We start from the raw sequence: 13,616 nt of genomic DNA, 5'->3' as shown, positions 1-13,616 counted from the left end.
AGGCATGTATATGGTGGACTATTTAGCCACACAAAAGCAGGTCACCACAGCGAAAACAAGATGAAGCCAAGTCACCCTGAGGTTTACTCTATGCTAAATATTTATCAAAAACAGCAATTACTGGAAAAACTCTTCCCTGCTCCCCATGTGCACTGATGGACGTAAGTCAGTCTGTTCGGAGAACTGATTCTTGAACTGAATGAAGTCTAATGTCCATTATTCATATTCACTAAAATCAAAATTCCCTGTAACAGCAGACTTTACAGACCTAGTTTCAACTTAAAGTGATTTTACAGGGAAGTGACATCCCACCCCACCCTCACCAGGAAAAATAATGGTCTAATCATAAAACCACAAAGTGTGATTGAGGGTACAAAAAGGTCATCTATACAGATAAATGAGACATTTGATTAAAAGCCTTGGATACTCAAGATCATTACAAAGTATCTTTGCATTAATATTTACTACAAAATACTCTATTTTTGCTCATCTAAGTCCTCCCAATGCAAGAACTGCTAGAATTATCTTGATAACTCCAATATATTCTCAAAAACTTCATGGAGAGAATGATTTCGTGTGGGTAATAAGCTGCCTGTCAGTTAACTGTTAACTGTAAGACAATAAGCTTCATAAACATCTGCTTCCAGATATAAAATTCAATTAATTATGTATGATTGTGCACTATAAAATATAGGAGCCTGCATCATTTTCACTCCTTAAAAGAAAATGCATTAATTGTAAATTTGGCATAAGAGAACATTTAGCATAAATCCCTCAACATTTATGCTGCTGACAAAGCTTATAAATGAAGCATTTTCTGAATTACGAAATTAGCTGTATGTACCTTGATGAAAAAGTAGAGCAAGAATCCCGTTTTTAACTTTTCCTCTCGATTTCCATTCTGTGTAAATAGCTTGATTCAAATGTCAACATCCAAGAGATTCTGTCCGGCACATCCAGTTTAATTTCACCTGAATGTCCATGTTACTGTACTCAAGTCAGTTCATATTTTATCCAATCTTTACAATTTACACAACTTTCCAGTAACTGCCCTTGCTATTAGGTTGAGTGTATCCCCTTCTCTGAAGTCATAATGTGACTCAGGAAACTGACCTATAAAAATGCATGATATCACAATTTTTTAGGGGTAGTAATCTGGACAGTTGAAATGAACTTCCTAATATTTAAACTTAGGCTGTTCCATCTTTGCTGCTTTGCATATGAACAGCACCTCCTGAAACCGGGTGGCACACAGCATATACAGTGGCCCCAGCACCTTACCTACCATTTGATTCTCCAGGATTACCTTAAAAAATTCTACAAACTTTCAAGAGCCACAAACTTACTAAATGGTCTGAAGAATAAAAATTAAATCATAGATTCAAATAACATACTTTGGTGTTCTGGTTTATATACAATTCAGAATAGACAAGAAACAGAGCACCAGTGTTTCAGAAGCTTTAAACACTGGTAACAGTAGTCAATTAGCAAGGTTTGGATAATATAAATGAAGCACACCTAATCTATGTAAGCCAAACAGAGAGAACCCATGAAGACATTTCTCATGCCACCTCTATAACTGGGTCTATTTTCAAAGAGAATTTCACCCACCTTCTTTTCCCTTTCCAAAAGGAGGCAAAATATTGGAATGGTTACAGAAAAATCTGTTTAGTGAGATTAAGCACTTTATCATTATGGTCTTAATTAATAGATCAGAACATAGGAAGTAAGAATGCATGAACAAACTATTTTACAGGTGTTAATCAAGCTTTTTAAAAAATATTAAATGTAAAACTGAAATATACCTACAACCTGCCTGAGAACCCCAAAGTCTGATTCTCTCACATTCAACCAATGAACTTCAAAATAAATCCCCTCCCTAGCAATTTTAACACAAGGAACTACCAAAGGAATTCAATAGATATTAAAACAGTAAGCATTTCTAATTGTTAAAAACTCATATTTAATATATTATATGGATGAGACTTTTATTATGTAAGATGAACACCTATAAAATGATTCTTGTTACTGAGTTTATATAAGTTTGGTTGGCTACAGGTTTAATTAACCAATATGATTTTTCTTGAAATATTTTGTGTATCAGCAATATGTGGTCTTCAGGGGTAGAAACAAACTTTTCAGAAAACTAGAAGAACAGTCACCCATAAAATTTTAAAAATCAAAACCTCCCTCTCTTTAACATATCAATAAACAATGCTGTCATTATATTAAATGTCATGTAGTTTATAAAATGTTCCTAATCATAAGAGTCTCTCCAATAATGAGAATTTACCAATTAAGAACCATTCAGATCTCATCTTTCTTCCACCTTGAAATTGCAAGACTACCCTTTGTAGTACACAGTACCAGACATGATAGTATGGAGAAAGCAAGTATGTCAAACATGTAATAAATTACACACTCTTACACCAATGAGAGCTAGAATAAGCAAATTTCTATCAAATTTCTTAAACCTTGGGGGAATAAAGGGGAAATACTGCAAAAACCATTTTTCCAATGCAAGTGACAACTCAGAATAGAGAAATGTGCAACAAGGACAACTATTTCATCATGCACTGAACTGGGGGAAAACACATAGAACTACTATTTTTTAGGAGGAACAGTTACTAGAAAACTTTAACGGAAGATAGAACATGTCATTTCAGACACCATAAGCTCGAGTACAGTGGCTATATAATAAAGCAAGGTGCCTATTCCTGAGGAGAATTTACTTAGTAATAATGCTGAACAGTGAGTATTAAATCTAAGCAGTGCTAAAAAGGCAATGATGGGAATTCGGGTAATGTGTTACAGAGAAAGAGATCTGTGAGAAATTCCATTACTTAAAAATAATCTTGTCCCTATCATTAACCTTTTTTTTTTTTTTTTTTTTTTGCTGATGTGCTAAAGTGCACTGGAAACCTCAGAACAGGTTTTTTAAATTGGCCATGTCTTGTTAATACACTGCAGTCTTCAAATTTACACAGAGCTGCAGGTCTCCTGGATTTTTTCAAGTGTCACTCATCTAACTGAGCCTGACAGCTTAGAAATGCCATCGGTTGCTCTACAGTCAGTTTAAAAAACATCCTCTACCTGGTATCTCTGCAGTGATTGTCTTGCTGCTCCCTGAAACTTCTTCATCATCATCTGATGAGCTCGTGCTTGAGTCACAAGTCAGGTCACTATCACTGGTACTACTGTCCTGCAATAGGTTATACTTCTTTCGTGCAGCAGCCTCCCTTTTCTGTCTCAGTAGCCTGATTCTCTCCTTGTGCTTTTGGCTCCGATGACCTTTAACCTTGGCGACTCGGCCATTCTGTTTATCACTGGATTGCCGGTTTTTCTTGGCAGCCATAGTAGATGTTTCACTTTCAGATCGGGACCGCCGAGATTTGCGCCCAACTGTGGCACCAGACACTCCAGAAGGGTCTCCTTCCACCGCTGTTTCTGCCTGGGAGGGTTCATTCTCTTCTGCAGAAGACAATGTGTCTGAGTCAGCCAGGTGACCACTAGAGGAAGGGGAAAGCATGCAGTGATTAGAGGAGTCACTCTCATAAACTCGGCCAGTTGTCGGCTTGTCACTCTCTGTGGATGCTAACTGAGACTCTGAAGAGTCCCTTCTCAGTTCCATCAATAAGCAGGGCATTGAAGAAAGAACTGTAGAATCCACTACCCCATCTTTCTGAACTTGAGATTCCAGTTCTACAGATCCATCTTCCTCCTTAGCTGTCTCTTGTTCGGATGCTTTTGGTGGGACTTCAGACTCAATGAGTTCTTCGACTTTTCCCACTGCCTCCTCCATCTTCATTTCAGACTTTCAAGTTAAATCATGGAGCAGAGTCTAGGAAACTAGGTCAAAGATGCAACAGGAAAGCAACCTGTACAAAAACACACAAAATCAATAAACAGAAATGGTAGATTATTTAATCAACACAACATGCCCACCTTTCTAAATGAGTAGCAAAAGTTACCATCACACAGGACTTTAAAATGTATTTATCTGCTTAACAAATTCAAAGGACTCAGTACTACCAAATACTACCATACACAACTACTAAAACTAGCATAACATTAATCTTCAATTACTGAACTAGCAAGCCCAGCAAGGAACCAAGCAAGAATTTTCCATTCTTAAACTTTATTCAAAATCTTCAAAGTGGGGGGAGGGGCGCCTGGATGGCTCAGTCAGTCAAGCATTTGCCTTCTGCTTAGGTCATGATCCCAAGGTCCTGGATCAAGCCCTGCATCAGGTTCTCTGCTCAGCGGGTGGTCTGCTTCTCCCTCTGATCCTCCCCTCCACCCCCCTGCACCCTGACTTGTGCTCTCTCTCTCAAATAAATACAAATCTTTCAATAAAATATTCAGGAAAGGGATCCTCAAAACTCTGATAGTTAAATGTGTATGTTGACTTTAACATAATGAAAAAGAACGCTTCAAAAAAAAGTAGTCCCAGAAACAAGTTAACTAGAATGATTACTTTCATACTCAAATCCTCCAAGAGAGGAAGTTACAGTGGAACAATATCAAATGTACACTTATATAAAACAAAACAAAACAAAATCCTTCAATTACATGCACTTGGCAAATGAGCACCCAAAATAATTGTATGTATCAAACCTGTCTGCTATTCCTCTCAGGGGGGGAGAGGAATACCCCTGCACTACAGGGGTATTAAAAGGACAGGCCTGACTATGCTGTTTCCGCACAATCCCTTCTAGTTGCCACATACCTCTCATCAGGCTGAATGTGAGCCTAGTGTTGGCTCACATTTTGTTTCATAAACAATAGCAACTAAATACAGACCAACTACTTTGTGAACCCAGAAAATCTAGTACACTCTAGTCTATGAATGACTTAAGGAGTGTGAGAGAAAACACTCTAAAAACATTTTCCACCTTTATACTTTATTTTTTTAAAGATTTAATTTATTTGAGAGAGAGAGAGTATGCATGAGTAGGGAGAAGAGCAGAGGAGGAGGAAGAGGGAAAGAGAAAATCTCAAGCTGACCCCTCACTGAGTGCAGAGCTGGATCCCAAGACCCTGAGATCATGACCTGAGCAGAAACCAAGAGCTGGATGCTCAACTGACTGAGCCACCAGGTGCTCCTATATGCCAATTTTAGAATCTAACATCCTTTTCCTATGAAGTGTGCTACAACTCTACTTAATCATGGAGAAGAGGACATAATATTTAATCAAAAGAGTTGTGACCTATACAGAGCAAACTTCATTAACTGGTAATTTGGTTTTAAAAGGATGATAAGGGGATGCCTGGGTGGCTCAGTGGTAGAGCGTCTGCTTTCAGCTCAGGGCATGGCCCCGGGGTCCCGGGATGGAGTCCTTCATCAGGCTCCCTGCATGGAGCCTGCTTCTTCCTCTGTCTATGTGTCTGCCTCTCACTCTGTGTCTCCCATGAATAAATAAATAAAATCTTTTTTAAAATAAATAAATAAATAAAAGGATGATAAGAATGTGCAAGGCAAGTAAATACCTTACTCTGTACACGTGATGTTACAGAAGGCAATTATCATGAGGTCCCACTGGTAAGAGAGACAAACACCGAGCTAGATGGCTATGCTAATCAGGTGCCATGAGACATCTCCACTGTTTCACTCTATCAAGTTACCTGACAGTTCAATATATGGCAGATGGCAATCAGAAGAAACTCAGAAAACCCTTTTATTGATCTAACATGCCAAGTCTACTTTTTGCTTACTATAAACATGAATATTCTGTATTCCTTTATATTCCTATTTTTGGGTTTTCATGGTCTTATTCTCAGCTGCTAATGAAACAGACATTCTAATGAAGATTCCTCAACACATTCATGAAAACCAGAACATTCACAGCCACTGAAAACATTCATTAATGTAAACCAATCCCATATGTAGCCTAGTTTATAAGCATATTTGCATCATTACTAATTTCTGAGTTAAATGAAAATAAGCATAAATGTTATTCCTAACACCATTCCAAAAGGAATGTAACACCTCTGAAAGCCAATAGAGGGAGTAAAAGTTAAACCAGCAAACTGCCAGTGTCATAACTGAAGTATGTTGTCAATACAAAAGGAAATAAAATATTTGGATATGAAATACCCCAAATATGAGAAATAAACCAAGATTTTCTAACTAAATAAAAACAAGAGCTGATTTTTCTGTAGAGAGTGAAGTTATATATTCCAGAATAAAAATTTTTCTTACAGCTGAAATATTTGAAAATCTACTCAAATGAAATTAATGTCAGCCATAAAGCACAAGAATCAGAAGTCTTGAGTCAATTTTTGAAAGAAGGCACTGGACGTTTTCGAAGTACATAATATAACAACAGGTTGAAAAGTAAATATGTTAATATAACCATAAAACTCCTGCTTTTTTTTTTTTTTAAGATTTTATTTATTTATTCACAAGAGACACAGAGGGAGAAGCAGGCTCCATGCAGGGAGCCCGATGTGGGACTTGATCCCAGGTCCCCAGGATCATGCCCTGGGCTGAAGGCGACACTAAACCCCTGAGCCACCCAGGCTGCCCCAAAACTCCTGCTTCTTAAATAAATTGTGTAGGTAGGACAAATAAATCTATACTGTTTTTGTTAAAAAAGCATGATAAAATATGAAAAAATGTCTTTAAATGACAACTCAATTATCTTTCAAGATCCTTATATTTCAGAGTTTGAGATTTATAATGACTTATACTGCCTTTAAAAAGCAATTTTAATCACAAACACCAGTATCAACCACAAATAGGATACTAATATCCAGTATTAGTATCCACCAGTCAGCTAAAGTGATCTGCCCATACAATGTGGCCATAAAGGATGAAAAGGTTCTTTAATACACTAATATGGAGTAATTTTCTTTCCTTTTTTTTTTTTTTAGTAATTTTTAATACATAATGTTAAAGGAACAAAAAAGGCATATTATATACCATTTGTGTAAATAAAGAACAAAATTATATTTATATTCTGTAGAAAATAACACCAGCTATTTTGGCAAGAAAAGTAAATGAGAGAACAGGAATCAAAAGACCCTTTTACTGTATAGTTTTACTGTATAGTTTATATACTTTTTACCTCTTGAATTTACTATCATATAAAAATATTACCTATTCAAAAGCCCACCCTAACATCAAAGTCTACTGAAAAGTCTTCTGAAGAAAGGGGGAGTTGTACCTTTCTGCTCATGACACCAAATACTGCTCAGGTCAAATTTAGTCAGTGAAATCTATCAGTTTCCCCCCTGTAGTGGAATTTGTCATAATTCATAAAACACAAGAAAAAAAGTGAAAATACGAGCTCTGACAAAACTCCCTGCAATGGAATAAAAATTAAGTACCTAAACACAGGGGAGAAAGATGTCATATGTACAGAATAATCTTCCCAGAGTATTTACTGCATATATTGTTTTTGGTCCAGGAAAATACATAGATTTCCCTGGTAGAATAATCAAAAGAAGCTGGTAGAAAAAGACAAAACTAGGAGCACCTGGATGGCTCAATTGGTTAACCATCTGCCCTTGGCTCAGGTCGTGATCCTGGAGTGCTGGGATAGAGCCCTGCATAGGCTTTCTGCTTGGCAGAGCCTACTTCTCCCTCTCCTTTTGCCCCCCCCCCATACTCTCTTGCTCGCTTGCTCTCTCTCTCAAATAAATAAATAAAATCTTTAAAAAAGAAAAAAACTATCAAATGATAGTTGGATAAAAGGCTCTCAACTATCCGATTTAATATTCAGCGAATTCACAAGGAAGTAGTAAATATAAAACATATAGCATTTATTTCCTTAGAACACCATTTTCCACCATGCTGTTCTTCCCTCCGGTCTAAAGGAGGTTCCCCCTTCTATGTGGATATTACAGCCAATCTCCTCTCATTTCCCTAGAGCCTTATTGATTATTCTCTGGCGCATCTCAACCTCTCACACTCTAACAGATCATCCATCCATCTACTCATTCATTTGAAAAAATTCTCCTTCTACTTACCACTTCAACTTCACATCTCCTCCTCCAGAAATCATTCTCTTCTTTCACAACCTCATTAAGAGAGTTGTCTAAATTCCCTGCCTCTATTTCCTTACCTCTCATACTCCTCCAACCTAATCCCACTGACATCTGCTTTTATCAAAACTGAAGAACAGTTCTTATTAGGGTCATCAATGACGCTGTATATCTAAATCCAACAAACCTAGTTTGGCTTTCATCTTAATGTCTAAGCAGCATTCTATACTTAACCACTCCCTCTCTTCCTTAAGCTAAAGTTTTTCTTTGGCTTCCAGGTTTCCCTTCTTCTAGTTGCTCCTTTTCAGCCTATAGGCATTAGCCCTGGGACTATGTCCTTTTCACACCCATCAAAGTAACCCTCTTCTATATCTAGTTTCCAATACCACCCCATACTAGGAATTCAGTGTCTCCATCTCAGCACTTCTCAAACTATATACCAGTCTACCCAAACTGCCACCTGACATCTGCATTTAGATTTCACAAAGGCACCACAATCTCATGTCCAAAACCAAATTAGTCATCTGAGGTACCCCCACTCTGTTCCTTTTCTAGTTTTCCCTGGCTCAGTAAAAATAACACCATTATGGGGTACCTGGGTGGTACAGTCAGTTGAGCATCCAACTCTTGGTTTGGTCTGTTACGATCTTATGGGACATGAGACTGAGCCCTGTGCTCAGTGAAGTCTACTTCAATACTCTCCCCCTCTGTCCCTCCCCCACTCTCTCCCCTAAGAGTGCATGCTCTTTCCTGCTCTTTAAAAAAAAAAAAAAAAAAAAAAAGTCTTCAAAAAAAAATAAAGGGGTGCCTGGGTGGCTCAGTCAGTTAAGTGTCTGCCTTCAACTCAGGTCATGATCCCAGAGACTTGGTATTGAGCCCCATGTCAGGCTCCCTGCTCAGTAAGGAGTTTGCTTCTCCTCCCTCTCCCCCTCCCGCCCCCCTGCTGGTGTACTCTCTAATAAATAGCCTTTAAAAAAATAAATAAAAATAAATTGATTAAAAACAGGCTGTCAGTTCTGGACAATCAAGATGCACCATTTATTTGCTTTATTAGTTCTGTGTTCATTAAGAAACCAAAATGACAAACTACAGGTAGGACAGTTAAACCATGGAAAGGAAGCAATACACTGCTCCTCTGAGACAAAGAAGCAGAAAATATTAAGTGAAACGGAGTGGAAAGTACAAACTATAAGGCTAAATGAGGCTACTATAAAAATCTGGAGGGAGTTTCTTTCATATCAGACCTCATTCTTGGTCAGAAAAACTTAATAAATGGTGAAAAGATCAGGTTTGGAGGTTTGTGAAAATGGAAAAAGATTGTAACACTTGCTACAGAAAATGTGAGGAGAATAAAACTGCTAAACACAGTAATTTACATAGTGTCAAAAAGAATAATTTGCAATCCTCCTCAATTTCCACACTACGTATCTTTGGCTTTTCACACTCATTTTGTGCCTGCCGCACCCTTGCTGGCTACACTTCACAGGTATCATGTTAAGTATCAATTGCTTGAAGTAGCCTTTGGTACCTTAACCAATAGGATCCCTGTTACATACAGATTACATACCTATTTTCTTTCACATCACTTTGCATGACTCTAATAAATTGTGCTAGTATTTAATCCATCTATCATACACAGGGACTTGTAAAGGTTTGAATAAATTAAAAAGTATATAAATGAAAAATCACAGAACCCTCCAGCTTTTTTATCTCTATGATTAGTAGGCAAAACAGACCTTAAGACAAAAGGTGTCATTCTAATTTTCATGGCTCGATGTTAAACATAATGGGAATCTAATGGAAGTTCCCTCTGACTACAAATTTTTCAAGGAAGTAGAAAACAAAGTGATTGTTAAGAGTGAGGAGGAATGAGGTGGTACTGATGTTGATCAGAAGAGCAGGTGTGAAAAAGTATTGTGAAAATGAAGACACTAGAGAAAAATAGATATGATTCCCAGACAATAATAAGGGCCCACTTTAAGGGTTGTAGCATGAACTTCAAGTGAGACTGGCACACACGGGTTTTTCTCCTTTGAAGTTCAGCTGTGTAAGTCCAAGCACAGAGAAGAAGTTGAGTTTAACCAGAATTCTAGTTTTATCAAGCAAGCAGAAACAAGAGTATATGCAAGGAATGATCACATCCAGAAGGTACAGGGCAGTGAAAATGTCCAATGGAATGAACATCCCAGTGGAGTCAAGGTACTATAGTGAACTGGAAAGAGAAGGTGGTAACCCAAAAGCACTATGAATGAAACATTACAGAAAGGTTGCATTTATTCGTAACTGACAAAATCTAAAACAGTGCTACTCAAAGTGTTGTTTTTAAAGGACTGTCTGCAGTGACAGAAGTACAGAAATTAAGAAAATTGATTAGAAACTTAGAACAATTTGATATTGTCATGACAACCAAGCAGTATTTCAATTTCCTAGTTTAACTGATTGTATTTTACCCAAAAAATCCACCAATGATGGATTAAAAAGAAAAATATACTGGTCCTGGGGCACCTAGGGTAGCTCAGTGCGTTAAGTGTCTGCCTTCGGCTCAGGTCATGATCTCAGGGTCCTGGGATCAAGCCCTGTGTCGGGCTCTCTGCTTTGCAGGGAGTCTGCTTCTCCTTCTCCCTTTGTCCCTCCTCTACCGCAGCTGCAATTACAAGAATGTTATCCATATATCTGCTATATATATATATATATGTTATACACATGCATATACATGCATGTGCCTGATTATCTGTTAACATGTCTCCCAAACTGGAGTCTACCTCCCACCCCCATGCATGCAGTCGCTTGCTCACTCTCTCTCTCTCAAATAAATAAAATCTTTAAGAAAAAAATATACTGGTCCTTCAGAACAGACAGTTCAAAAAGCACTGGTTAGAGTATGACTGTAGAAATAACTGGCTGAAGTAGAGAACAAAATCATGAGGGAGTTTACAGAACTGAGTGGGTGGTGTCAGAAGGATCATCCGTGTATACTGAAATCACCAAGAATTAAGACAGGAGTAATAATGGACAAAAATGACATTAAGCAAAGAAAAAAGTCATAGTCAGTGGTCAAAAAGGACAGCAATATAGGGATTAATGGAAGAGGAAAATCAGAAGAGTGGCAATGAGGAACAAGGAAATCCAGGCCAGAGGATAAGGACTACAGGAAGAAAAAAAAAAAAAGTTCAGCCACCCCTTACAAGGTGAAGCTGTGCCCTCGGTGGAAAGCCACAGTGCTATGAGTGCAAGGTAAAGGAGAATTCAGACAGGAAATTAAGAATATTGGTGATTTTGCTGACAATGAACCAAAGCAGAAGAGAGCTGGAAGAAGAGGGGAAGGAAAAGAACAGAGAATGTGCAGTGTTTTCTGAAGATCAAATACAGGAAATAAGGAGTGACTTAGGAGTTTGGAGCTTCCTGTGGTAACATTCGCGAAACAGAAACTTGAATGTAAAGCACTCAGATAGTTTTTCATTCTATGTGTTTAAAAAATTTAGTGTTGGTCATGACTGAGTCAATTGATTTCACAACCCAATAGGTGGTGACCTAAAGTTTGAAAAACACGGTCTAGAGAAACACATGTGTCAGAGCAGCACTGTTTCTGTGATAGACAAAACAAAAACAAGACATCTACTAACAAACCGTAGAATGGAAAAATAAGTTGTGGTACATTCCTACAATAAACGAGCATACAGCAGTGGAAACCATGTTAACATAGATAAAACAATAAAAACAATGGTAAGTAAAACCAAAACAAAAAAAGCAAATTACAAAAACAAAAAAAAGGCCGGATCATTCAATGTATTATATATGAAGTTCAAATCAAGACAAAATGAAATGACATAATATATATGGATACTTAGTTGTGCTGTAAAACTACTTTAAAAAGCATGGGAATGGTTACCAACATGTCAGGATAGTGGCTACCTCATTGTGAAGAAGTGATAGATTATGGGTATGTAGGGTTTCTTAAGTATTAGTAAGGCAGGACACTTCTAGCTATGAGCAAAGAAAGGGTCAGCCAATCCCCCTGAGATATAAAGTAAGACAGGGACGCCTGGGTGGCTCAGTGGTTGGGCATCTGCCTTTGGCTCAGGGCGTGATCCTGGGATCCAGGATCGAGTTCCGCATCGGGATCCCTGCATGGAGCCTGCTTCTCCCTCTGCCTGTGTCTCTGCCTCTCTCTCCATGTCTCTCATGAATGAATAAAATCTTAAAAAAATAATGCATGACAAAATTAATCAAAATAACCACTTCAGGGGTGCCTGTGGGGCACACTTGGTTGGGTAGCTAACTCTTGGTTTGGCTCAGGTCATGATCTCAGAGTCCAGAGATCAAGCCCTGTGTAGAACACCTTCCCCCCACCCAATGGAGCTCCCTGCTAGGGGAGTCTGCTTTAGATTCTCTCTCCTCTCTCCCACTGGTGTGCTCAGGTTCTCACTCTCTCCTTTTCAAATAAATAAATAAATCTTGAAAAAAACAAAAAACACTAAAGGCATTGCCTGCAGCAGGAAAACTCAAGGAGAAAACCCAAGGGGGCCAAGGAAATCACTGAGGGGCGAGGACCCAGAAGAGGAAAAACCACAGTGACAGGACGAGAAGGACAGCTGGGGGCCACATGGGGTCCCATAGGGAAGGTTCAGCAGTGTCCACACCTGCCGCTCTCTCTCTCTCCCTTTCTCTCTGTCTCTCATGAATAAATAATAATAATAATAATAATAATAATAATGGAAAAATAATAATCCAAAGCTGCTGTAATACATTATCTAATATATTATTTAAAATATACATTTTTTAAGATTTTATTTATTTATTCATGAGAGATACAGACAGAAAGAGGCAGAGACATAGGCAGAGGGAGAAGCAGACTCCTCTCAGGGAGCTCGATGTGGGACTCAATCCCTGAACTCCAGGATCATGCCCTGAGCTGAACGAAAGCAGAGCTCAACTGCAGAGCCATCCAGGCATCCCTAAGATATCGTTTTCAACAAAAAATCAAGAGATCTTTGAAAAAATAGGAAATGTGACTCATACACAGGAGATAAAAAGCAGTCACTAGAAAAACAATGTCCTCAGATGACGGACTTCACAAAGACATCAAAAGAGCTATTTTAAATATGTTCAAAGTACTAAAGGAAAATGCATTTTAAAAATTAAAGAAAAGTATGATAACAATGAATCAACAAGCAGAGAATCTCAATAAGGAAACAAATTTTAACAGAGGAACAAACATTCTATAGTTGAAAAGTATAAAAATTGAAAAGAAATTTCACTAAAATAGGACTCAACAGGTTCAAGATGGCAGAATAAAAAAATTAGTGAATAATAAGTCAATAGAAACTGTGCAATCTGAAGAATAAAGGGAAAAAGATAAAAGAAAAATGAATAGGGCCTCTGAAACACAAGGAACAATGTCAAGAATACCAACATGTGTATAATAGGAATCCTAGAAAGAGTGAGAAAGAGGTAGAAAAAATACATCAAATAGCCCCAAACCTCCTCTAAACTGATGAAAAAGATCAATCTCTGTGTCTAAGAAGCTCAACAAATCTCAGGTAGATCTACAGACATACATCATGGTCAAACAAGTGAAAGACGATGAGAAAAATCTTGAAAGCAATAGAAGAAAACTCCTCATATAC

The 13,616-nt window shown here is 37.9% G+C and overlaps 1 protein-coding gene across 3 annotated transcripts in view; it reads right to left on the bottom strand.

Annotated features, from left to right (window-relative positions):
* Nucleotides 1-13,616, bottom strand: part of C1H18orf25 (chromosome 1 C18orf25 homolog) — an 85,593-nt gene that overhangs the window by 47,030 nt on the left and 24,947 nt on the right. For all 3 annotated transcript variants that reach the window (XM_041759306.1, XM_041759297.1, XM_041759313.1), the window contains exon 2: nucleotides 3,094-3,878. In XM_041759306.1, the coding sequence (XP_041615240.1) occupies nucleotides 3,094-3,808 (715 nt within the window). In that variant the 5' untranslated portion in view covers nucleotides 3,809-3,878. The remainder of the gene's footprint in view (nucleotides 1-3,093; nucleotides 3,879-13,616) is intronic.

Source organism: Vulpes lagopus, chromosome 1 (assembly GCF_018345385.1).
Source record: "Vulpes lagopus strain Blue_001 chromosome 1, ASM1834538v1, whole genome shotgun sequence".
NCBI classification, from domain to species: Eukaryota; Metazoa; Chordata; class Mammalia; order Carnivora; family Canidae; genus Vulpes; species Vulpes lagopus.
The sequence above is the reverse complement of the archived record's forward strand: the minus strand, read 5'-3'. Positions and strand labels throughout refer to the sequence as shown.